Source organism: Rhodamnia argentea, chromosome 10 (genome assembly GCF_020921035.1).
Source record: "Rhodamnia argentea isolate NSW1041297 chromosome 10, ASM2092103v1, whole genome shotgun sequence".
NCBI classification, from domain to species: domain Eukaryota; kingdom Viridiplantae; phylum Streptophyta; class Magnoliopsida; order Myrtales; family Myrtaceae; genus Rhodamnia; species Rhodamnia argentea.
The window spans coordinates 12,894,919-12,919,716 of record NC_063159.1 but is presented as its reverse complement, the minus strand read 5'-3'; the positions used below and the strand labels follow the sequence as shown (position 1 = coordinate 12,919,716).

Genomic DNA, 24,798 nt, shown 5'->3' with positions numbered 1-24,798 from the left:
TTTATTTAATATCGAGCCGCAGCTAGACAAATATCAACATCAAGAATCCTTCAGAATTTGTTCCATTACTTTCCAAAATCTTAGAAAGTCCTTCTGAAATTTTTAAAATTGTGGATGAAAAACAGCACGTACTTGTAAACCAATCATTCTCATTCTTGTAGTAGGGCAAAAGAGTGGGCATCTAATACAAGGATCCAGCAATGAAAAGGAGTTTTATTCTTCTTGGAGCGCATATTTGTCTTACAAGAAACAGAGTAGCAAAGAAAAGAATGTTGTAATGACTAAAGAGAAAGGGAGCAGAACTCAGGCCACTTTTGCTTTTTCTTTTCATCAGTAGAAGGTATTCCCAAATCCAATTGCAACGGCATTGAATTGCTTGCAGATTTCCAATAAGAATTGAGTGAACCTTGCAACAGCTTGGAATAACGTTGGACACACTCCATCGCACCATGTGTATTGCTATGTCTTTGCCTATATAAACCGGCAAAGAAAAAAATCGTGCTTCTTTGCTATCCTTCTCCTCATAACTAGTTTCTTTCCTTCATAGCGCTTATGCCAAACCTCCTCGAAAACCAATAGCACCAATCACAACCATGACTGAGGTTGTCTCGAGCATCCTCGGACCTCTCGTGGAGAAACTGGCTTCATCGGCTATTGAAGAAATTCAACTGGTATGTGGCGTCAAGGCAGACCGAGAGAAGCTCAAGAACACGCTAAAGATGATCCAGGAGGTGCTCGCCGACGCTGAGCAGAAGCAAATAAAAGAACCAGCTGTGAGGCGTTGGCTGTCGGAGCTTAAAGACTTCTGCTATGATGTCGAGGACGTGCTAGACGAATTCGAAACCAGGGCCTTGTGGAGGCGGGCCAGGTTGACCGAGCGCTTGACCCTCAGAAGGAAGGTACGCTACTTGTCCTCGTGGCTATCCAACTTGATTTTCCAGTTTAAGATGGCAAATAAAATGAAAGAGCTGGGAAAGAGACTTGACGGGATCAATGAAGAGAAAACTAAGTTCCACTTGTCGAGTAATGTTCAAGAAAAGACTATAGTTCCGCGGAGGGAAACTCATTCTTTTGTACCTGCTTCGAATGTGATTGGAAGAGACAAAGAAAAGGAAAGGATAATAGAGTTGTTGATAAGGTCAGATGATGGTGGAGCTGGAAAGATAGCGGTCGTTCCCATTCTTGGAATGGGGGGTACCGGAAAGACCACTCTCGCTAAATTGGTATACAATGATGACAGTGTAAACGAACATTTCGATCACAAAGTTTGGTTATCCATGCCAGTAGAATTCGAAGTTAAGAAGACAATAAGAGACATCATCGAGTCCCTTGGAGACACAGAAAATAGTGATAGACTTGAAAAGCTGCAAGAACGCCTAGGAGACCTCGTGAAGGACAAAAAGTGTTTGTTCGTAATGGACGACGTGTGGAAAATGAGGAGGGAGGATTGGGTGGGACTGAAAGATTTGTTAGGGGGCGTTTCCGAAGGGAGTAAAGTCATTGTGACTTCGCGGATTAAATCGATCGCCGAAATCATGGGCACTGTCCCTCCGCTTCATTTGGCCAACCTTTCGGAGGAGGAATCTTTGACATTGTTCGTGAAGTGCGCGTTCGATCAAGGGCAAGAGCAGAATCACCCGGACCTTATGGTGATCGCCAAGGAAATCGTGAGCAAGTGCCAGGGAAATCCTCTGGCGGTGAAGACTTTGGGATGCTTGCTGTATTCAGAGAAAAAGAACCGGGGCGACTGGGAACACATAAGAGATAGTGAGATTTGGCAATTACAAACTGATATTTTACCTTCACTGAGAATAAGCTACGATCTAATGCCGTCTTACTTGAAACGATGTTTCGCTTATTGCTCGATATTCCCGAAGAGCTGCCAGTTCCTCAACTTCGATCTGATCCAACTGTGGATCTCCAACGGGTTTATCCAATCCAGCGGAAATAACCAGGAGCTGGAAGAGATCGGACGGCAGTACTTGGGGGAGCTGTGGTCGAGATCCTTCTTCGATGTTGTCAGGGAAGACTATCCGGTGGTGATCTTCCGAATGCATGACCTCATTCACGAGCTTGCCATTTCTGCGGCACAAACCGAATCGTCCAACATGGAAGCGCGCGCCCATGATATTTCCCCGAGGACTCGGCATATATATTTTCCCAATCCGTCTCTTCTACCAAATGATGAATTACGCGACCGCTTGAGCAAACTCAGCCTCGTTCGTACCCTCATCTTGTTTGAAGAGGATTCCTCTGGGGAGTTCTTTCTGGAGAGGTGCATTTCGAGATTCAAGCACTTGCGAGTGCTATGGCTACAGAACTCTAGCTTTGACCCACTGCCTAGTTCCATTGGCGGTCTAAAGCATTTGAGGTATCTTAGTTTACGCGACGACGGTGATATCAAGAAACTCCCCGAATCGGTCTGCGAGCTTTGCAATCTGCAGTGCTTAGACCTTCTCGGGTGCACGGAACTGGAGGAATTGCCTGTAGACATGAAGAACATGATCAGCCTCCGCGTTTTGTGGATAACCACGAAACAGCAGCGTCTCCCAGAGAATGGGATCGGATGCTTGACCTCTCTGCGGTGGCTCTTCATTGGAGGGTGCGAGAATTTGGAGGCCTTGTTCGATGATATCCAATCGCTCATGTCGCTCCGTAAGTTGTTAATTGCAGGTTGTCCAAAGTTGGCCTCCTTACCACAAGGCATCAAGAATCTGAAGGCATTGGAGGATCTCTGCATTGGCCACTGCGAGAGCTTGAGGCTGCCAGAAGGCCAAAGTAACGAGGCAAGCTCCATGTCGAGGCTTCAATCCATCAGATTCAAGGAATTACCGGAACTAGTTTCTTTCCCCGGGTGGCTCGAAGGTTCTGCAAGTACGCTGCAGAAGATAGGAATTGAGGATTGTCCCAACTTGAGTGAACTGCCCGAGTGGCTGCAAAATTGTTCTGCTCTGAGAAAACTGGAGATTATAAGCTGTCCTGGGTTGACCTCTTTACCAGATGGCGTTCGCCGCATTGCCACGTTGACAGAGCTGCGGATAATTGATTGCGAGGGAATTGAGCAGGGGCAGCGACGTTGAAGAAGGAATAAATACCACTGAAATATGTAGATTATATTGTCTTGTAAGATATTTTCTTATAACAAGAGTGTGGAAATGTCAGTGTGCTTGTGTAAGTGTGTAAACAGCTTTCTCAACCGATATTGTATAGAGGGCCTTTAATAAAAATGTGTGTTTTCTGCAAGTGGGTTTTTGTGTCTTTTTCAACAATTGGTATCACACCTTTCCCCGCGGCTCGAAGCGGTGGAGGTCGGAACAAGATCGATATTCACGTCGACGGAAGGAAAGAGAATAGATTGATTCTTTTCTTGGGTACAAGCAAAGTCCGCCCCCCGACCCCCTCTTTTTAACACGTTTACGATTTAAAATTGGACCATGCATGCAATTCGATGATTGCTCCTCTGGGGACTTTCGGTCTGTGTATTTCATCAACAAATTTCTTGTAAGTCGAATTTTTCGAGCAAGTATGCGTTGCTGTCTGCAAAGCCAAAGTGGCTACTTTGCATTTTGTAACTCCATTTAACTATTTATGTTTTTGGGTTTAATTTACCCCTCAAGATAAATAACTGAAAAAATGAAGAAGAGAATAGAGGAAGCACCTCGACATATCATAATATTAGAAATTCAGAAGTTAAAATATGGGGATGAAAAGATTTCAAGGTGCCTCGATTCAAAATGAGGTTTCCTAGGCCCATGTACATGTATGTGACAACCTTTTATATTTTTTTCCATTGACAGACATGTAAATTGTAAAATATTTTGAAAATTGAAGTATGCCGATGACACTTGACTGCTCGACGCACGTCCAGGGATTGAGGATAGGCATTATGGGACAATTGACTATGACTTACGACGCACTGGCATCGGTTAAGTCCGCTTGAGAGCGAGCGACAATGACCCAAAACTATTGAAATGATAGAGAAATATGGATTAGGACTAGATGTCGAGGCGATTTAATCCATTTCACCCATTCAAAAAAGAGAATCTCAAATGACATCTTGGCTCGTTTTTAAAACTTCGAAAGAGTAGATCGACAGTGTTGCTCAACTTTAAGTACTAACATATGTTCGATTTTAGCACATGTTGTTGTTGTCTAATGCTCGGTATCTTTTCGAGATAATGGTGTTCATGAATAATATCATCACTCGGTTTTTTCTTCTGGATAAGAGATTTTGTCAGGAATGTGTCTTTTCCAACCCTACTGCGGATATGCAATAACTACCAACCTCCCGACCATATCAATTGAAAGCCTTGTCACCCAAATTGAGATGTGCGGCGAGGGTAAAGGCCAGACATTATGTGTTGGCACTCCCACAGCTCTTTTTAACACTAGAAATCCTTCATGTACTTTCAGTATTGTGGAGTGTTGGCTGTAATGAAATCTTCTCACGCATTGTCCAATTCATGCAATAATGTAGTTATTACCTTGCTTTGAACTCACTCTATTTAGTATCAATATTTGGGATGAAAGAAATTAATTCAAATCAGGGACATCATGAAGCAATCCGAACTAATGCTTTATTGTTTACTTCCTTTTTTCTATAGTAGTGTACGCAATTCGACTCTTACTTAATATTGAAGAGTAGCTAGACAAATATTGATACTAAGAATCATTTAGAATTTGTTCCATTATTTTCAAATATCTTAGAAAGTCTTAAATTGTGGAGGGAAAACAGCACATACTTGTGAACGGATCATTCTCATTCTTGTGGAAGGGCGAAAGAGAGGGAGCAATGAAAAGGAGATTCTTCTTCTCTGTGCACATATTTGTCTTCCAAGAAACAGAGTAACAAAGAAAGGAATGTCGTATAGATTTAAGAGAAAGGTCGTAGAATTCAAGCCACTTTCACTTTATCTTTCATCAAACAAAGGTATTCCAATTCTAATTGGAACGACATCGAATTGGTTGCAGATTTTAGCCAACAATTAAGTGACCTACGCAAGAGTTCGGAATAACTTTGTACATGCTCCATTGCACCACCATGTGTACTCCTATGCTTGTGCATATGTAACCTGGCAAAAAATCATGCTTAGTTGATATCCTTCTCCTGCTAACTAGTTTCTTTCCTAGCTTATCTATGGCACCTATGAGCCCAATAGACAAATACCTACCTAATTCAAAGATTGCGGACCTTCCGTTAACTATATCCAAATTGGGAAGAAAAATACTGATGTGGCGTTTTTTATTATTATTTTCTATATCGTACATGGCAATGAAGTGGTAAAAATGACGTTGTTATAGTCCAAATCTGATTTTTAGTACAAATTCTTTTAAATTAAATTAAATGGTTAGCTAAATTAGAAAAACATGTGTGGGAGAAACTAGACAACTAGCCCTCGTCGCCGCCCCACCATCGCCGAGAAGGGCCGGCAAGAGTGGGAGTTGGCCAGCAAGGGTCGCTGGCCCATCCCGGCGATGGTGGGGTGACAGACACCGTAGCGGCCGCCCGGTTTCTCACACCTCTTTTTTTTTTTTTCTTTTTAAGTTTATCTTACTTCTTAATTTGATTTAAATAAAATTTACACTAAAATCAGATTTGGATCAAAACCACATCATTTTAGCCTTATGTTTCATGTTTTAGTCACGTCATCGCCACATATGAGAGAGAAAATATTTTTTTTAAAAATCAGCTTAGGATTTTCCATTCTTCAAGTTGGACTAAGTTAATCGAAGGACTCAATTACACAAATTTGACAAATTACTTGATTGCACTTTTTGTAAATTTTAGGACTCAATTGTACTTTCGAGATAAGTTTTGGGAATTCCATCACACTTATCCCGACTCTTTTTAAACAAGCGTCGTGGTTGGGAATTCATGGTATATCCGTAATCTAACTTCTAGGTAATAGGGAATTTACACATTGCAATTGTTAATGGTGCCTCAAACACCGACATAAATTTGAGGAAAATTTTCAAAAAAGGGCCAAAAGTCTTCTCATTTTCTCAAATAAAAATCCGAAGTGGTCATTGTTTCAAATAAGGATATGAGTGCCTTTTTTGTCTCAAATAAGAGCATGAAACGGGCATTGTTTCAAATAAGGGTCTAAAGTGGCCATATTAGTTTCAAAAAACAGCCCGACTCACCATGGATTAAGGGCATTTTTGTCATTTTCTTTTTTCTATTTTTCAAAAAAAAAAAAAAAAAAAGGAGATACGAGCGGGAGGGCAAACCCTCTCGCCTGTGGCCGTGGCCCTACCATCTCCCTTTTTTTTACTTTTACATTTTTTTAATTTAGTTTAATTAAAAATTTGGTTAAAATTGTATTTTGAGAAAATGTCCTTGATCGGTTGGAATTTTTAGCTGGCCGATGAAGTCGGGCCCTCAATTGAAGTAGTTATGGCCACCTCGGGCCCTTATTTGAGACAAAGAAGGAACTTCAGGCCCTTATTTGAAACAATGAACATTTCATGCCCTTATTTGAGAAAATGAGAAAACTTGGGATGCTTATTTGAAAATTTCCCTAAATCTGATATCCAGTAAAAATTAGGATTTCACATTGTTTTATTATGAACACATGCATTCTTTGTCACTTCAAACATCTACGCTGAGGCCGGAAGGACTTTTGCTCTGTTTCTCAGTTCCAATATCTTGTAGTTTTTCAGTTCTTCTCAAGCTAGTAATAGTGACGCTGTAACCAGCGGCCATCTAGCCAGATATAATTTAATAAAACAATGTTCAAGCAAGCACCGCGTACTTGTCAATGCCGATAATTGATATCATATATATGATTGATGCCGACAATATATCCATTCCCACATATTAGAGCAAAAAGACTAGAGAACGCCCTAAGCAGAAGAGACCACTTTATCATGTGCGAGTTCTCGATTAGAGCTCTAGCCACCAATGAACTGTTAATGAGCAAGAATAAGTTCAAGTAAATTGGGGCAAGCAGGGAGAGACAAAACACACACAAAAAAAAAAAAAAAAAACCTAAAGCGTTATGATCAGCTAATCGGAAATAACTATCGCAACAGGAAAATAGAACTTACAAGGAACCTAGAGCTGTTCCTCTTATTGAGTGAGGTCTTAAAAATCTCCAACATGCATCTTTAAAATCACAGATCGTAAACAGTATAGGATCACAGCTGCTCCAACTCGAGCACTGGTCTAGCAGATTTTACTCAATGTAGGATCAGAGCCAGCTGCTCCAACTCGAGCACATGCCTAGCAGATTGTGTGCAGTCAATTATGGTGCAAGTAAACTAGAAAAACTCTAGGACACGAGGACTGTCGATTGAACGAAAGGGTGTGATCATGCATCTTCCGACAGATATGCAACTGAAGCTTTGTCAAATAGTTGATCGAGAATTCTGCATAAGGAAACTCTTTGATTGACGTTTTCAAATGTGAGCTGTAATTGTTCTTCTTATCCAAGGTGGGTCATGACAATCGACCAACAAATTATTTTGGCTCGGTTAAAGAACACACTCCTCATCAATTTGCACATTATATATCTTCTTTAGTTTGATAACAAGACACACGATAGGTATCAAAGCTTTTTTTTCTTAGTGAAAACTGCTGCTACAACAAATCCATGCAGTGATGGTAAACCCTCAGTAGAGAACTGCTGCTACACCAGATCCACTTTGATGGATAACTCTCAGTACACACTCAAGCCTATACAACGTGATAAGTAGGACCCTATATTCCAGTCACATGACATGTCATCCCAATTTCCAGGCAGAACTCGCCCACCCCCACTAAGTATGGAACCAATACTGCAAAAGCTACACGCTTGAGAGCAGCATTTCATTCATTCCATCCAGTTCCCACTATTCCCATCCTCGCACTTATGCAAATTCAATGGTATGTTTCCCCTCTTGTCATCTAGTAGCATGATGAATATCCTGTGAAGTGCATTTCTTTCCAATAAAACACGCGTCCACGACGAATTCACTCCTCTTCGTCCAAGGAGAAATAATCATTTCAGCTTATCCATCGCAACCAAGATCCCAATCAACGAATATATCTCGCTAATTCAAAGATCACGGACCTGCACAGCTAGCTAGCAGCCGGAAGCTCCGTCGCCAAGCAAAAGAGCATACCAGGATAAGGTTCTTTCCATTGTATCTTCTCAGGGAAGGTCTGGAACAGCTATTCGGACTGGACGCGCCGGGCGAAGGCGAACTCTGGGAGAGCTTGAAGTAGGGACTGGTGGAGCATCAACACGTCAGCTTGCTGCCGCGCCCATTCCGACGGTGAGACGAGGCGGAGCTGCGGAGAGGGGTTATGGCCGGAATAAGAAGGGAAGACGAAGGTGACACTGAGAGCTCCATGAGAGAGAGAGAGAGAGAGAGAGAGAGAGAGAGAGAGAGAGAGAGGGCGAGAATCCTGCTTCGTGCGTCGTCGGGGTTGACGTTGGAGAAAGAGGGTGTGTGTGTTTTTTGGCTCGGCTTCTCGTCCACAGGAATCTTAACGCGGAGGTGGTTAATCTACCCTCAACATAAATTCCTTGAAAAAGAAAATAACCGAAGCACCCCAACGACGATTAAAGTGGAAATGTGCAAGAAAAGTAAATGCACATTTTAAGGAAATCACGTGTCTTTTATCAAGGATTTGGAAGGAAATTAAATGATAACTCACTTAGGTAATTCGAAATCTTGCTTGTACTATTGTGATTTTCCTTTTCCAATTTTATTTGTTTGTTTGCCTGACCAATGATCTCTTGCTGCTAAGAAGCAATGCATGGAGAAGTTATGGATTCCCTTGACAAGTTAGATTTCTACATTTATGTTACAAGACATTTCACATTAAATTTCACTTATATTTGTTTCGTTAATTCATTTTATTGATTACTCCTCGTATGCCTGGTGTTTTTTTTTTTTTGCCCACTATGTAAGTTCCTTTGGATTTGCTACAAAACTACAAGTCATTTTTATGGGAAAATTTTCAAAAAAATGCCTGAAATGTCTTTATTTTTTAAAATAAGGGTTTGAAGTGTTTTTATTTTCTCAAATAAGGGTCTGAAATGAATTTTATTTCCAATAAGAGCCTGGAGTACACTTATTATTTCAAAGAAAGGTATGGAGTACACTCATTGTTAAAGAAGGGCCTCAAATGCCCTCATTATTTAAAAAAGAGCCTGACCAATGATACTTCGTCATTGGTATTTTCTGAATTTTTTCCTTTTTTTTCCTTTTCCTTTTTTTCTTTCTTTTTATCTTTTTTTTTTTTTCGAGAGAGGTAACGGCCACTAGCACACCCAGCTACAAATGAGAGCTGGGTGACCTTGTCTAGGTAAGGCAAGAAATGCCTTGCTGTGGCCGTTGAGGCCAGCCCTCGCCAAATGAGGCCGCCCAACCCTCATCGGTGGCTGGCCATCTTGTCAGACCAGCCATAGGAGAAAAGAAAGGGAAAAAATGAAAAATGAAAAAAGAAAAAGAAAGAAAAACAAAAAATGTAAATGAAGAAAATATCCTTGGCCAAGCCCTTCTTTCAAACAATAATGGCACTTCAGGTCCTTATTTGAAATAAATGCCTACTTCATGCCCTTTTTTGAGAAATAAGAGCACTTTAAGCCTTTATTTGAAATTTCTCCCTGTTTTATGTTTTCATCATTTTGATGCGAGTATTTGCATTCAATATCTGCATCAATTTTTTGGGTATTCCTCAAACAATTACATTCAATAAATTCATCTAAAACATCTAACTTTAGTTTATGGTTTACTAATATACTATTGAGATATGGAGAAATTGTCAAAAAATTCTTAAACCTATTGCACTTTTACCAATTCAGTTCCTAACTTTTTAAGTTTGCTAATTGAGTTCTTAACCTTTTCACTTTTTGCCCATTGAGTCTTATTGTTAGAAAATTACTTATGTGGACACCGACCGTTTTATGCGGGACGGCCTGTCTTGACGTAGATAATTATAAATGAATTTTAATATGTTTTTCGAGTACTCTGCTATTTTTTAATTTTTTTTCTTCTGGTTTTCTTCTTCAGCGCCGACGACCCTCACCGGCTGCGAGTGAGGACTGTGGCGCCTCGCCGACCTCGACCACGGTGCTTGCTCGCCACCAGCAAGGGTGTTGTGGCACTTGCCTCGGCCAGCGAGGGCCCTTCAACCCTCGCTGGTTACCGAAGAAGAAAGGTCATAAAAAAAAGAAAAAGAAAAATTCAATAGATATAATGAAATATTACCAAAAATTATCCACGTAAGCGCCGACCGTACCATGCAAGACGGCTAGAATCCACGTCGGCGATTTTCGGCCAATAGGACTTAAATTGAAAAAAGTTAAAAAGTTTATGACTGAATTAGCAAAAATGCAATATGTGTAGGACATTTTTGACAATTATCCCTTTCAGATATTGTAGAAATTGCCATATATCTTGAAATATTCCAGCTCAATGAGCAAGATAATTCTGGTTTTATAGTAAATTAGATTAAAACTGAAAATAAAGTTACAAATAAAATCACCGGACATCCGACATATGAGAAATAATGCACATAATAAGTTAATGAAAGCCACAAATAGAAGTGAAATTAGATTAGATAACAAAATATTTGAGAAATTTCGACCATTAGAAATTAAAGTTTACATTGGAAAAGAAAATCAACAAAGGAGAAGAAGAAGAAGATACCCGCTATAAGTAATAGGGCCATTGCACGAGGGATGGGATATTGAGTATTGTGGAGTGCTGTCCATGATGAAACCTTTCTGATGTGTTGTCCATTTTATGTAGTTGCTACCTTGCTTTGGACTTACTATATTTAGCATCAACTTTTGGAACTGGAGAATTAGTTCAAATTGGGGACATCATAAAGCAATACGAATTGATGTTTGTTTTTTCACTTCCTTTTTGCGGCAGTAGTGGATGCAATTCTACTTTTATTTAATATCGAGCCGCAGCTAGACAAATATCGACATCAAGAATCCTTCAGAATTTGTTCCATTACTTTCCAAAATCTTAGAAAGTCCTTTCAAAATTTTTAAAATTGTGGATGAAAAACAGCACATACTTGTAAACCAATCATTCTCGTTCTTGTAGTAGGGCAAAAGAGTGGTCATCTCACACAAGGATCAAGCAATGAAAAGGAGTTTATTCTTCTCGGAGCGCATATTTGTCTCACAAGAAACAGAGTAGCAAAGAAAAGAATGTTGTGATGACTAAAGAGAAAGGGAGCAGAACTCAGGCCACGCTTGCTTTTTCTTTTCATCAGAAGAAAGGTATTCCCAAATCCAATTGCAACGGCATCGAATTGCTTGCAGATTTCCAACAAGAATTGAGTGAACCTTGCAACAGCTTGGAATAACGTTGGACACACTCCATTGCACCATGTATCTTGCTATGTCTTTGCCTATATAAACCGGCAAAGAAAAAAATCGTGCTTCTTTGCTATTCTTCTCCTCATAACTAGTTTCTTTCCTTCATAGCGCTTATGCCAAACCTCCTCGAAAACCAATAACACCAATCACAACCATGACTGAGGTTGTCTCGAGCATCCTCGGACCTCTTCTGCAGAAACTAGCTTCATCGGCTGTTGAAGAAATTGAACCGGTATGGGGTGTCAAGGATGATCGAGAGAAGCTCAAGAACACACTAGAGATGATCCAAAAGGTGCTCACCGATGCTGAGCAGAAGCAAACAAAAAATGAAGCTGTGAGGCTTTGGCTGTCGAAGCTTAAAAACTTCTGTTATGATGCTGAAGACGTACTAGACGAATTCGAAGCCATGGCATTGTGGAGGTGAGCAAGGTTGACCGAGTGCTCAACCCTCAGAAGGAAGGTACGCTACTTGTGAGGCCCGGGAAATTCGAAGTTTGTAAATTGCCCGAATTCAATAAAAAGGAAGAAAATTGAATTTTAGTCGGTGCAAATTTTGAATCGTAAGGAATTAAGTGACGAATTTAGACTAATCCCGAAATGTCGTTCGATTTCGATTGGGTCTCGAAATCGTGGTCACCCGACTTAGGATTTTTAATCCTCGCGCCTAAAATTTTCCGGACCAAACCTAGCCCGTGAAATTCCTAATTTCATTCCCAATCGGTTGAGCCAAAAATCAAATCAGACCCGATTTATTAAATTACGGAACCGCCCTTGGATATTATGTATTTGAGCCCATGATATTTAAAATATCTGGTGGGCCCCACTTCCAGTCAAACTTGGTCAGCCCTAGCAGCCCACGTGACTAATTTCTCCTCCCTTCCTCTCTCTCTCCTGTCCCCGTCTGCTCCCTCTCTTCTCCTTGCTCGCACGACACCACCACCGAACAACCATCCTCCTACTTCTTCAGCCTTCTTTGTGCGACCTCGACCCCAAGCCACCACCACAGACCACCAGCCTCCTCCTTCCGCCCCTACCCGCAGTCGCCGGCCGCCGTTTGCCACCGTGAAATCCCCCAAACCAGCCCCGGCGTCCTTGCCCTGTTTCGCGTTTGCGGGCCACCCGAGCTGTGCCGGCCGCCCCGCACCCTCTTCCGACCACCACCAGCCACCGCAGCATCTCCCCACAACCCCCAGAAACCGCCCTACCACCGTGTGCCGCCGCCGATCAGCCCCGAAACAGAACCGAAGCTCCTCCTGCCCTGTTTTCGCGTCGCCCTGTTTTCGCGTCGCCGGTTCGCGCCGCTGTTTCGGCCTCCTCCGCCATGACCCACCGCCCGCTGACCACCTTAAACGGTCACCCTCGACCTCTCACAGCTCCATGAAGTCGTTGAGAGCCGATCGCTGCCCGTAGAGCTCGGATTGAGCCCGATTTCGTCCTCCCCTGTTTTGACCCGAGTGCCCTGTTTTCTGCGCCGGTTCTGTGCCGCTGCTGTTCGGCCGCCTCCGGCCGTCCGCCGGCGCCGTCGCCGCCACCCACAGCTCCCCCGAAGACCCCCGACCGTGGACCAACCTTTCCCCCACCCTTGGACAGCCCGAGACCACCCAAAACAGCCCCGACGCTCACTGTTTTCCTCTGTTTTGCTGCTGCCCTATTTTGCCCGAGTACTGTTCATCGCCGGCCGCCGCTGCTCCGTCCACCGGCTGCCACCCTCAAGTCCCATGCCACCTTCCCGAAGTGTCGCCAAGTAGTTCGGGCCGTCCCAGACGGAGTTGGAGCCCGAAGCTCAAGTTGGATCGCGGTTCGCTAATTATTCGTCGCGGGCCGGGCCGAGTTCGCGTCGCCACCGCTCGATTTGAGACCGTCCGAGCAATTAAAATGGTGAGTTAGCCCCTAACTCTTTGTTAGGACGCTAATTGCGCTCGATTTAGTTTAATTAGATTATTAGGTATTTAGGTAGCTCGATTAGGGCCGGTTTAGGTTAGAAACTTGGTTTAGGTTCAATGGCCCTAATTGGTTAAGTTAGTCTAATTAGTTAGGACTCTATGCCTATTTAGAATTAATTGATTTGATTGTTTGCATTGATTGATCGCTCGTGAGCGATAGGTTAGAGACGAGTGCGCAATTGGAATTGAAATTGGGATTAATAATTGATTGGCTGCAATTGACTAATCGATTTATTGAATTGTTGGCCGTGAGTGCCGGTTTGATTATTGATTGCCGTGGGGGTCTGATTAGAGGTTAATCGCCCCAAATTACCCGGTGTGTCGGTCAATTTAAATTGCGCATTCATGTGACCACGTATGAGATAAAATTGCATGTTTTTGCACAAAAATGGCCTTGGGCCAAGTATTTGAACATGCAAGTATGAACATTCGACCTAAATCCAAGAAAAGAACTGGTTGGTTGTCGAAATGCACGAGTGGTCACATAATGGGATAATTCCGACGATCATTGTCTTACGGTCGTTCGGTCCTGGCAATCATTGTCTTACGGTTGCTGGATGCGCGTCAATTATTGTCTTACATTTGTACGTTTGCCGGTCGTAGCTTGTGATGGGCCGAAGCCTTTTAAGGATTCTTGTTAGCTCAGTGCTATGTCGACAATCATTGTCTTACGGTTGGTTGAGCGGAGTCACATGGATTATCAAACGCCGTCGCCAGAAGTAAGGGACGATGTCCGGTCCTATCAGAAGAGCACCAACTAACTAGTGTGCTGGACCTACGGGTCGGATCTGATAATAAATGGACTACGTGTGTTGCAAGTGTTGTAATGCTTTGCGGTGGTGAATTGATTTGATTGGGTAACTATTGAGTCGAATCTGCATTGCATTATGTGTGGCCTGGAGGAAAAGCTTGCATGTGATTGAAATATCTACTCTGTATTATTGTGACTAATTTTTAGGGTGTACGAGCGAATCAACGTCCTAACCGGGCTTATGTGTTGGCTCACTAAGATTAATTTATCACCCCGTCGTGGTTAACAATTTTCGGGCAGTGTTGAAGGCCGTGGATGTTGAACCGAGAGGATTGTGGTAGGATTTTTGGGAGTAGACGAGGGATTAACTTTTTCCGACCTTGTGTCTTTTTAAGGTCCTAGTGAGCCGCCCCAAAAATGGGGTTGTACATATTTGCTGTAGCTCAGTAGGGTTAAGATTTGTCTGCTCTTGTTGTTTAATGAAATTGTTTTTGTGAATTGACAGTGTTGAGTTTCCTACTATGCTATCCCGTTATTATTGATTGTCTAGGGAGATTTGCACGTTCCACATGCGCCGTAAATTCATAAGGTCGATAGCCTACCCGGGACTCTATCATCCATGACTCGAGGCGAGTAAGGTAGGGTTGTCGCGAGCTCGAGAGTCGGGGCGTGACACTACTTGTCCTTGTAGCCATCCAACTTGATTTTCCAGTTTAAGATGGCAAATAAAATGAAAGAGCTAGGAAAGAGACTTGATGGGATCAATGAAGAGAAAACTAAGTTCAACTTGTCGAGTAATGTTCAAGAAAAGACAATAGTTCCGCGGAGGGAAACTCATTCTTTTGTACCCGCTTTGAATGTGATTGGAAGAAACAAAGAAAAGGACCGGATTATAGAGCTGTTGATAAGACCAAATGATGATGGAGCCGGAAAGATAGCAGTCATTCCGATTATTGGAACGGGGGGCGTCGGAAGGACGGCTCTCACTAAATTGGTGTACCTTGATGACAGGGTGAACAAACATTTTGATCACAAAGTTTGGTTATCCATGCCTGTAGAATTCGAAGTTAAGAAGATAACAAGAGACATCCTCGAGTCTCTTGGTCAAAAAGGAAATAATGATGGATTTGAAATGCTGCAAGAACGCCTGAGGAACGTCCTGAAGAACAAAAGGTGTTTGTTCGTAATGGACGATGTGTAGGAAGTGAGGAGGGAGGATTGGATGGAACTGAGAGATTTGTTAGGGGGCGTTTCCAGAAGGGAGTAAAGTCATCGTGACTTCGCGGAATAAATCGATCGCCAAAATCATGGACACTGTCCCCCCGCTTAATTTGGCCAACCTTTCGGAGGAGGAATCTTTGAAATTGTTCGTGAAGTGCGCGTTCGATCAAGGGCAAGAGAAGAATCACCCGGACCTTATGGTGATCGCCAAGGAAATCGTGAGCAAGTGCGGGGGAAATCCTCTGGCGGTGAAGACTTTGGGATGCTTATTGTATTCAAAGAAAGAGAACCGGAGCGACTGGGAACACGTAAGAGATAGTGAGATTTGGCAATTACAAACTGATATTTTACCTTCACTGAGAATAAGCTACGATCTAATGCCGTCTTACTTGAAACAATGTTTCGCTTATTGCTCGACATTCCCGAAGAACCACGTGTTCCTCAACCTTGATGTGATCCATCTGTGGATCTCCGACGGGTTTATCGAATCCAGTGGCAATAACCAGGAGCTGGAAGAGATCGGACGGCAGTACTTAGAGGAGCTGTGTTCGAGATCCTTCTTCGATGTTGTCGAGGAAAGCTATCCGGTGCTGATCTTCCGAATGCCCGACCTCATTCACGAGCTTGCCATTTCTGTGGCACAAACCGAATCGTCCAACATGAAAGTGCGCACACAGGAAATTTCCCCGAGGACTCGGCATATGTATAAAATCCTCTAAAGGAAAGAAACCTCGAAAATTCTATGAATATTATTGATGATGTACCTAAAAAAAAACGTGATAAACACCTTTTATAGGGTGTTATCCTAACCCTAGTCCAATTAGAAATCAAAATATCAAAAAACGGAAAATTACAAAAGTGCCACTGAAATAAAATTAAGCCCGAAAAATACTAAAAAAATAGGAAAACCCATCTAGACATTCTCGAACGGCCAAAATTATCGTTAGTCACAGCCAAAGGCTGTAGTATTGATCGACGCCGTTCGCTTCACCTACCGAATTTGAGCCAATTCGACGCCGTCGACCACCTCGTTAGCTCAGCACCGTTTCGCCTTCCAATTAGATTTGTGTTGATCCAATCGATCCAGAAACGTATTACTAATGACATCCGCATCACTCGGCATATGTATTTTCCCAATCCATCTCTTCTACCAAATGATGAATTACGCGACCGCTTGAGCAAACTCAGGCACGTTCGTACCCTCATCTTGTTTGAAGAGGGTTCCTCTGGGGAGTTCTTTCTGGAGATGTGCATTTCGCGATTCAAGTACTTGCGAGTGCTATTGCTACACGGCTCTAGCTTGGACCAACTGCCTAGTTCCATTGGCGGTCTAAAGCATTTGAAGTATCTTAGTTTACGCGACAACGACAATATCAAGAAACTCCCCGAATCGGTCTGCGAGCTTTGCAATCTGCAGTGCTTAGACCTTCTCGGGTGCACGGAACTGGAGGAATTGCCTGTAGACATGAAGAACATGATCAGCCTCCGCGTTTTGTGGATAACCACGAAACAGCAGCGTCTCCCGGAGAGTGGAATAGGATGCTTGACCTCTCTGCGGTGGCTAATCATTGGAGGGTGCGAGAATTTGGAGGCCTTGCTCGATGATATCCAATTGCTCACGTCGCTCCGTAAGTTGTTCATTTGGAGTTGTCCGAAATTGGCCTCCTTACCACAAGGCATCATGTACATGAAGGCATTGGAGGATCTCTGGATTGAAGACTGCGACAACTTGAGGCTGCCAGAAGGCCAAAGTAACGAGCCATGCTCCACGTCGAGGCTTCGAACCATCACATTCAGGAGAATACCTGGGATAGTTTCTTTCCCCGGGTGGCTCAAAGGTTCTGCAAGTACACTGCAGAGGATAAGAATTGAGGATTGTCGCAACTTGAGGGTATTGCCGGAGTGGCTGCAAAATTGTTCTTCTGCGAGAACACTGGACATTGAAGGCTGTCCGAGATTGTCCCCTTTACCGGAGGTCGTCCGCCACATTGCCACATTGACAGAGCTGCGGATTACCGACTGCGGGGAGTTGAACAATTCTGGAGAAGAAGACAATTTACCTAAAGCTCCCATCATTCCGCAGAAAAAGATTGACAACCTTTTCACAGAAGTATTGACTTATTTCAAATAAACAGTCAATCCAAACTATTTTCACTATCGATATTAATTTTGTGTCTAAATATTTTGATGTACGATGAAAATATCTTTTCGTTCATTTATCTTTTTTTTTATGGGCTTAAAATTGCACCAAGTCATTAGAAAAGTTGCGGATAAGCACCAACGACCATTCGAGTTTTTGGACGCACCCCTAGACCAGGAAGTCGCAAATATGAATGCTGTTTAATTTTTCTATTTACCCTGTTCTGTCGGAGTATTCAGGAACCCCAGCAACAACCATTGCCAGCAAAGAACAGCGGGATGAACCGGACACGGAGTTTCAAGCATGGACTCGGACAGTAGGCCTTCCGGTCGTGACGAACTTCCTTTCAGTGGTTTTCAACTGGTATGGCAAGTAGCGACCGGCTGCCAATGAAAGCCATTTCCAGGCTTAAGATACGAGGTTCAACCTTAATACTCCTCAAGTCTGCCCAGTCCTATTGCCTAACAACTCTCTATAAAGCCGTGAAGTACGAGCATCCGTTCGATGTTAGTACATGCTGTTGGTGTCCGATGCTCAGTATCTTTCTGTGATAATGGAGTTCATGAATGATACCATCGCTTGGTTTTTTTCTTGTGGATAAGAGATTTCTTCGGTAATGGGTCTGCCCTAACCCTGCTGTGGATATGCAATAACGACAACCCTCCCAAGCATATTGATTGCAGACCTTGTCACCCAAATTGTGATGCACGACGAGGGTAAAGGGCAAACATTATGTGTTGACACTCCCACAACTCTTTCTAACACCAGAAATCCTTCATGTGCATTGAGTATTGCGGAGTGTTGTCGGTAATGAAATCTTCTTATGCATTGTCCATTTCATGCAAAAATTTAGTTGCTATCTTGCTTCGAACTCACTCTATTTAGTCTCAATATTTGGGACAAAAGAATCAACTCCAATCATGGACATCGTGAAGCAATTCGACTAATGTTTATTATTTACTTCCCTTTTTCCGTACTAGTTCATGCAATTCGACTCTTATTTGATATTGAATAGCAGCTAGACAAATATCAACGCCAAGAATCATTTAGAATTTGTTCCATTATTTTCCAGTATCTTCGAAAACAGCAAATACTTGTAAACCAACCATTCTCATTCTTGTAGAAGGGCGAAAGAGTGGGCATCTAATGCAAGGATCAAGCAATGAAAACGAGCTTATTCTCCTCTGTGCACATATGTGTCTTACAAAAAACAGAGTAACAAGAAAGGAATATGGTATAGATTTAAGAGAAAGGTAGAGGAATTCAGGCTGCTTTCGCTTTATCTTTCATCAGACAAAGGTATTCCAATTCTAATTGGAACGGCATCAAATTGCTTGCAGATTTACACCAAGAATTGAGTGAACTATGCAGCAGTTGGGAATAACTTTGTTCATACTCCATTGCACCATGTGCATTTCTAGCAAAAAGTCATGCTTCGTTGCTATCCTTCTCCTGATAATTAGTTTCTCTCCTGGCTTATCCATTGCACCTAAGAGCCCAATCCATGAATATCTCGCTAATTCAAAGATCATGGACCTTCCGTTTACTATGTCCAAATTGGCAGAAGGAAAATACTGACGTGGCCTTTTTATTATTTTCTTTTCCTACGAGGCAATGACATGGTAAAAATGACGTTGTTTTAGTCCAAATATGGTTTTTAGTGCAAGTTAAATTAAATGATAAGGTAAATTAGAAAAATAGGTTTGTGAGAGACTAGGCGGTGAGCCCTCACCATCGCCACCGCCCCGCCGTCGCTGAGAAGGTCTAGCGAGGGTGGCCAATAGGGTTCGCCGGCCCTTCCCAGAGATGGTGGAATGGCGAAGGCTGTGGCGACCACCTGATTTCTCACACCTTTTTTCTTTTTTCTTTTTAAATTTATCTTAATTCTTAATTTAATTTAAACTAAATTTACACTAAAATTAGATTTAGATCAAAATGACGTTAGTTTAGCCTTATATTTAATGTTTTAGCCACGTCATTGCCACATAAAATAAAAAAAATATTTAAAAAATCACATCAGCATTTTTCGTTAGCACGGAGTTAATGAAAGTACTCAATTACACTAATTTAACAAGTTTTAGGACTTGATTACACTTTTTGCAAGTTTTAAGACTCAATTGCACTGGAAGTCTCGTGACAAGTTTTGAGACTTCCAGTGCACTTCTCCTGGTTTCTTTTAGACAAGCATTGGTGGTTGGGAATTTATAATATTTCTGTGGTCGAACTTCAAGATAATAGGGAATTCACACATTACAATTGTTAATGGTGCCTCAAACATTCATTATGAGCACATGCATTCTTTGTGACTTCAAACATCTACGCCGAGGCTGAAAGAACCTTTGCCCTGTTTCTCAGTTCCTATATTTTTCAGTTCTTCTCAAGCGAGTAACAGCGACACCGTAACCAACGCCCATCTAGCCGGATACAATTCAATAAAACAATGTTCAAGCAAGCACCGCGTACTTGTCAATGTCGATATCATATATCTGATTGATGCCGGCAATGTATCCATTCCCACATATCAGAGCAAAAAGACCAGAGAATACTTTAAGCAGAAGAGACCACTTTATCAGGTGCGAGTCCTCGATCAGAGCTCTAGTCACCAATGAACTGTTGATGAGCAAGAATAAGATCAAGTAAAAGGGGGCAAGCAGGAAGAGACAAAACATAAGAAAAACTGAAGTGTTGTGATCAGCTAATTGGAAATAACTATCGCAGCAGGAAAAGAATACTTACAAGGAACCCAGAGCCGTTCCTCCCATTGTGTGAGGTCCACAAAATCTCCAACATGCATCTCTAAAATCAGAGACTTTACTCAATATAGGATCAGATCCAGCCGCTCCAACTCGAGCACAGGCCTAGCAGGATGTGTACACTCAATTAAGACACAAGTAAACTAGAAAGACTCTAGAACACGAAGAATGTCGGTTGAACGAAAGTGTGTGATCATGCATCTTCCGACAAATATGTAACTGGCGCTTTGTCAAGTAGTTGATCGAGAATCGTGCATAAGGAAATTCTTTGATTGACTTTTTAAAACCTCAGCTGGGATTGTTCTTCTTATTGAAGGTGCATTATGACAAAGACCAACAAATTATTTTGGCTCGGGTTAACGAACACACTCCTCATCAAGTTGTCCAACATACATCTTTGTTAGTTTGATATCAAGACACGCTTAAGCAGTACCCACCCCCTCGCAGCATGGCACCAATACTGCGAAAGCTACACGATTGAAAGCGGCATTTCACCCAATTCCATCCAATTCCCATTATTCTCATCGTCGCGCTTAAAGCAAATTCAATGCTATGTTGCAATTTGTTATCTAGTGATATGAGGAATATCCAGTGAAGTGCATTTTCCAATTAAGCATGCGGCCACGAATTCACTCCCCTTCATCCAAGGAGAAATAATCATTTCAGCTTATCCATCGCACCCGAGAGCCTAATCGACAAACATCTCGCTAATGCAAAGATCACGGACCTGCACAGCTCCGCAAGCTCCGTAGTGAAATCAACGCGAAACAGAAGAGCGCATCTGGATAAGTTTCATCTTATCGAGGCAGGTCTCGACCGGCTTTTCGGACTGGACGCGCCGGGCGAAGGCGAACTCTGGACGAGCTTGAAGTAGAGACTCGTGGAGCATTGGCACGTGGGCTTGCTGCCGCGCCCGTTCCGACAGTGAGACGAGGCGGAACTGCGGAGAGGGGTTGTGGCCGGAAGACGAAAGAAAGACGAAGAATCCTGCTTCGTGCGTCGTCGTGGTTGACGTGAGCGAGAGGGAGAGTGCAGGTGTGTTGGGCTCGGATTCTCGTCCACTAGAATCTCAACTCAACATGAACAATGTTAAAAAAAAATAATTAAATTTATAGTCGAAGCACCTTAATGAGGATTTAAGTGGAAATATGTAAAACAAGCATGTGTATAAAGAATCACGGGTCTTTTAATGAGGATTTGAGAGGAAATAAATGATAATTAACTCATGTAATTCGAAATCTTACTTTTACTATTGTGCTTTTCCTTTAATTGATCGTTTGCCTGGTCAATGATCGCCGGCTCTAGGAAGCAATGCATTGAGAAGTCAGGGATTTTCTCGACAAGTTAGATTCGTGCATAGAAAGAATTACATTTCTCTTCACAACTCAATGAAGTTTGCCTTACGTTACAAGACATGTCACACTAAATTTCACTCCTCTTTATTGCTTTCGTTAAATTTTTTTCTTTTTTATTAATTACTCTTCACATGCCTTGTGTTTTTTTGCCCCACTTTGAAAGTTCCTTTGGATTTGCTATAAAATCACGATTCATTTTTTTTTTATGCTTTCATCACTTTAATACGAGTATTTGCACTCAATATCTATATCACTTTTTCAGGTATTCCTCCAACAATTACATTCCATAAGCACAACCCAAACATCTCACTCTAATTAATGGGTTCTTAATATAAAATCGAAATTTATTATCTTTAGATATGGTAAAGTTGTCGAAAAAATTATAAACCTATTGCACTTTTGCCAATTTAGTTCTAAACATTTTAAGTTTGTCAATTGAGTCCTAAACCTTTTCACTTTTTGCCAATTGAGTCTTATTGGTCGGAAATCGCTGACATGGACATTGGCCGTCCTATGTGGCACAACCGGCATTGACGTGGATGATTTTTAATAACATTTATTTGAATGTTTATTAATAATATTTTTTTTTCATTTTTTTTCTTTTGGTTTTCTTCTTCGGTGCCTGGCAAAGGTCACCAAGCCCTAGCCGTCTGCTGGCGAGGTGTCGCGATCCTCACCCGGGCAACCTTCGCCCCTCTGAAGAAGAAAAGTCGGAGGAAAAAAAATAAAAAATACAAAAAGCATATTAAAATGTTATTACGAATTGTCCACGTTCGGGCCAGCCGTGCCACATAGGACAGTCAAAGCCCACATTAGCTATTCCTGGCCAATAGGACTCAATTGGCAAAAAAATGAAAGGGTTTATGACTCAATTGGCAAACTTAAAGGGTTTATGATTAAATTGATAAAAGTGTAATAAATTTAGCTTGACCATTTTTCCTTTCAGATATCGTAGGAATTGCCATATATCTTGTAATTGACCAGCTCAATGCACAAGATAATTCCGCTTTTATAGTAAATTAGAAGAAAAGTGGAAAGTTTAATCATCGCCATCGGACAACAGACTTAAGAGAAATAATGCATACAAAAAGTTAATGACAGCAACAAATAGGAGCGAAATCAGATTAGATATCAAAATAAATGAGAAATTTCGGCCATTAGAAATTAAAGCAAACACTGGGAAAAAAAAAACAACGAAGAAGAAGAAGAAGATACCCATTACAAAGTAATGGGGCCATTGTACGATGGGAGGGGATATTGAATTTCCTTCCATGTAACAGCATCTACGTGTCGGTTACCTTTATTTTACTACATGACAAACGTTATGTGCATCGAGTATTGTGGAGTGTTGGCTGTAACGAAATCTGCCGATGCGTGGTCCAGTTCATGCAAAAATGTAGTTGCATGAAATCAGGGATATACTCCGTTTAGCATCAACCTTTGGAACTGAAAACCTTTTCTGGAGATATCCATTCGGACTTAGTCTATTTAGCATCAACCTTTGGAACTGGAGAACTAGTTCAAATCAGGGACATCATGAAGCAATTCGAACCGATGTTTGTTTTTTTCAAAATTGTGGATGAAAAACAGCACACACTTGTAAACCAATCATTCTCATTCTTGTAGTAGGGCAAAAGACTGGTCATCTAATACAGGGATCAAGCAATGAAAAGCAGCTCATTCTTCTCGGGGCGCATATTTGTCTTGCAAGAAACAGAGCAGCAAAGAAAGGAATGTAGCAATTCAACTGGTATAGTTCCTGCATAGCGGCAACGCCAAAACTGCTCGAAAACCAGTAACACCAATCGTTACCATGGCTGAGGTCGTCTTGAGCATCCTCGGACCTCTCGTGGAGAAACTAGCTTCATCAGCTGTTGAAGAAATTCAACTGGTACGTGGCGTCAAGGATGACCGAGAGAAGCTCAAGAGCACGGTAAAGATGATCTAGCGGTGCTCGCCGATGCTGAGCAGAAGCAAACAAAAGAGGCAGCTGTGAGGCTTTGGCCGTCGAAGCTCAGAGACTTCTGCTATGATGCCGAGGACGTGCTAGACGAATTCGAAGCCAGGGCTTTGTGCAAGGAAATCGTGAGCAAGTGCGGGGGAAATCCTATGGCGTTGAGGACTTTGGGAAGCTTATTGTATTCAAAGAAAGAGAACCGGAGCGACTGGGAACAGGTAATAGATGGTGAGACGTGGCAATTACCAAATGACACGTTAACTTCGCTGAGAATAAGCTACGATCTAATGCCGTCTTACTTGAAACAACGTTTCGCTTATTGCTCGATATTCCTCAAGAACCGCGAGTTCATCTACCCTGATGATGTGATCCAACTGTGGATCTCGAATGGGTTTATCCAATCCGGCGGAAATAATCAGGAGCTGGAAGAGATTGGACGGCAGTACTTGGAGGGGCTGTCTGATTAATTTATTGCATTTAGTTCCGAACTTTGCTTCTAAGAGTATCAATTTTATTTTATTCTCAATTCTATTTTGATCTATTAGATAAATTTTAGAATTAATCCATTTTTAGTATTTGATTAGTTTATTAATCATCAATATCTGTGAGACGATATCTTTTCTCATTATTATATTACTTGTTCGACACGTTCATTGACACTTCCACTCACATTGAGAATTTTGCAAAACAAGGATCGGAGAAAGAGGACTTAAGAATGCGTGGATCACTTCAGATGTAGTTCCAGTAATTTGGGATGGGCTTAAAATTGCACAGAGTCATTAGAAAATTTTTGGATAAGCACCGAATACCATTGGAGTTTTTGGACACAACTCTTGACGAGAAAGTCGAAAATAGGAATGCTGTTTAATTTGCCTTTCTTCCGCCGTTCTGCTGGTGTGTCTAACAACTCTCTATAAGCCGAGCATCTGTTCAATTTTAGTACATGCTGTTGGTGTCGGATGCTCGGTATTTTTTCTGCAACAATGGAGTTCATGAATGATGCCATCACTAGGTTTTTTTTCTTGTGGATAAGAGATTTTGTCGGGAATGTGTCTTTTTCCAACCCTGATGTGGATATGCAATACCTACCACCTTCCCAAGCATATTGATTGGCAGACCTTGCCCAACGTCGTGTGGGGTTGAAGTATTGCGGAGTGTTGTCTGAATGAAATCTTCTTATGCATTCGTTGTCCATTTCACGCAAAAAGTGTAGTTGCTACCTTGCTTCGAACTCACTCTATCTAGTACCGATATTCGGGACGGAAGGATTAATTCAAATCAGGGACCCCATGAAGCAATCCGAACTAATGTTTGTTTTTTAACTTCTTTTTTGCTGTAGTTTTGTATG

General features: G+C 42.0%; 5 protein-coding genes across 5 annotated transcripts; all 5 read left to right on the top strand.

Moving 5' to 3' along the window:
- The first annotated feature begins 593 nt into the window (after nt 1-593).
- LOC125312708 (putative disease resistance protein RGA3) lies at nt 594-3,080 on the top strand. Its single transcript, XM_048271818.1, has one exon. The coding sequence runs from the start codon at nt 594-596 to the stop codon at nt 3,078-3,080; it is 2,487 nt and encodes an 828-aa protein (XP_048127775.1).
- Nucleotides 3,081-14,742: 11,662 nt separating this feature from the next.
- On the top strand, nt 14,743-15,225 carry LOC125312707 (disease resistance protein RGA2-like). The gene has a single exon (XM_048271817.1). It carries the CDS (start codon nt 14,743-14,745, stop codon nt 15,223-15,225), a length of 483 nt encoding a protein of 160 aa, XP_048127774.1.
- A 106-nt stretch (nt 15,226-15,331) lies between these two features.
- LOC125312706 (putative disease resistance protein RGA4) lies at nt 15,332-15,964 on the top strand. The gene has a single exon (XM_048271816.1). It carries the CDS (start codon nt 15,332-15,334, stop codon nt 15,962-15,964), a length of 633 nt encoding a protein of 210 aa, XP_048127773.1.
- A 404-nt stretch (nt 15,965-16,368) lies between these two features.
- On the top strand, nt 16,369-17,376 carry LOC125312705 (disease resistance protein TAO1-like). The gene has a single exon (XM_048271815.1). The coding sequence runs from the start codon at nt 16,369-16,371 to the stop codon at nt 17,374-17,376; it is 1,008 nt and encodes a 335-aa protein (XP_048127772.1).
- Nucleotides 17,377-23,306: 5,930 nt separating this feature from the next.
- Nucleotides 23,307-23,917, top strand: LOC115726676 (putative disease resistance protein RGA4). The gene is made up of 2 exons (XM_030656655.2): nt 23,307-23,384; nt 23,465-23,917. The coding sequence occupies exons 1-2, from the start codon at nt 23,307-23,309 to the stop codon at nt 23,915-23,917; spliced, it is 531 nt and encodes a 176-aa protein (XP_030512515.2).
- The last annotated feature ends 881 nt before the right edge of the window (nt 23,918-24,798 follow it).

Bases quoted from the DNA above. Each gene is read 5' to 3' on its own strand.
- LOC125312707 (XM_048271817.1), top strand. From the start codon at position 14,743: ATGGCAAATAAAATGAAAGAGCTAGGAAAGAGACTTGATGGGATCAAT.
- LOC115726676 (XM_030656655.2), top strand. From the start codon at position 23,307: ATGGCTGAGGTCGTCTTGAGCATCCTCGGACCTCTCGTGGAGAAACTA. The intron at 23,385-23,464 runs GTACGTGGCGTC...GATGCTGAGCAG, and splicing joins CTGTTGAAGAAATTCAACTG to AAGCAAACAAAAGAGGCAGC.
- LOC125312708 (XM_048271818.1), top strand. From the start codon at position 594: ATGACTGAGGTTGTCTCGAGCATCCTCGGACCTCTCGTGGAGAAACTG.
- LOC125312705 (XM_048271815.1), top strand. From the start codon at position 16,369: ATGTATTTTCCCAATCCATCTCTTCTACCAAATGATGAATTACGCGAC.
- LOC125312706 (XM_048271816.1), top strand. From the start codon at position 15,332: ATGGACACTGTCCCCCCGCTTAATTTGGCCAACCTTTCGGAGGAGGAA.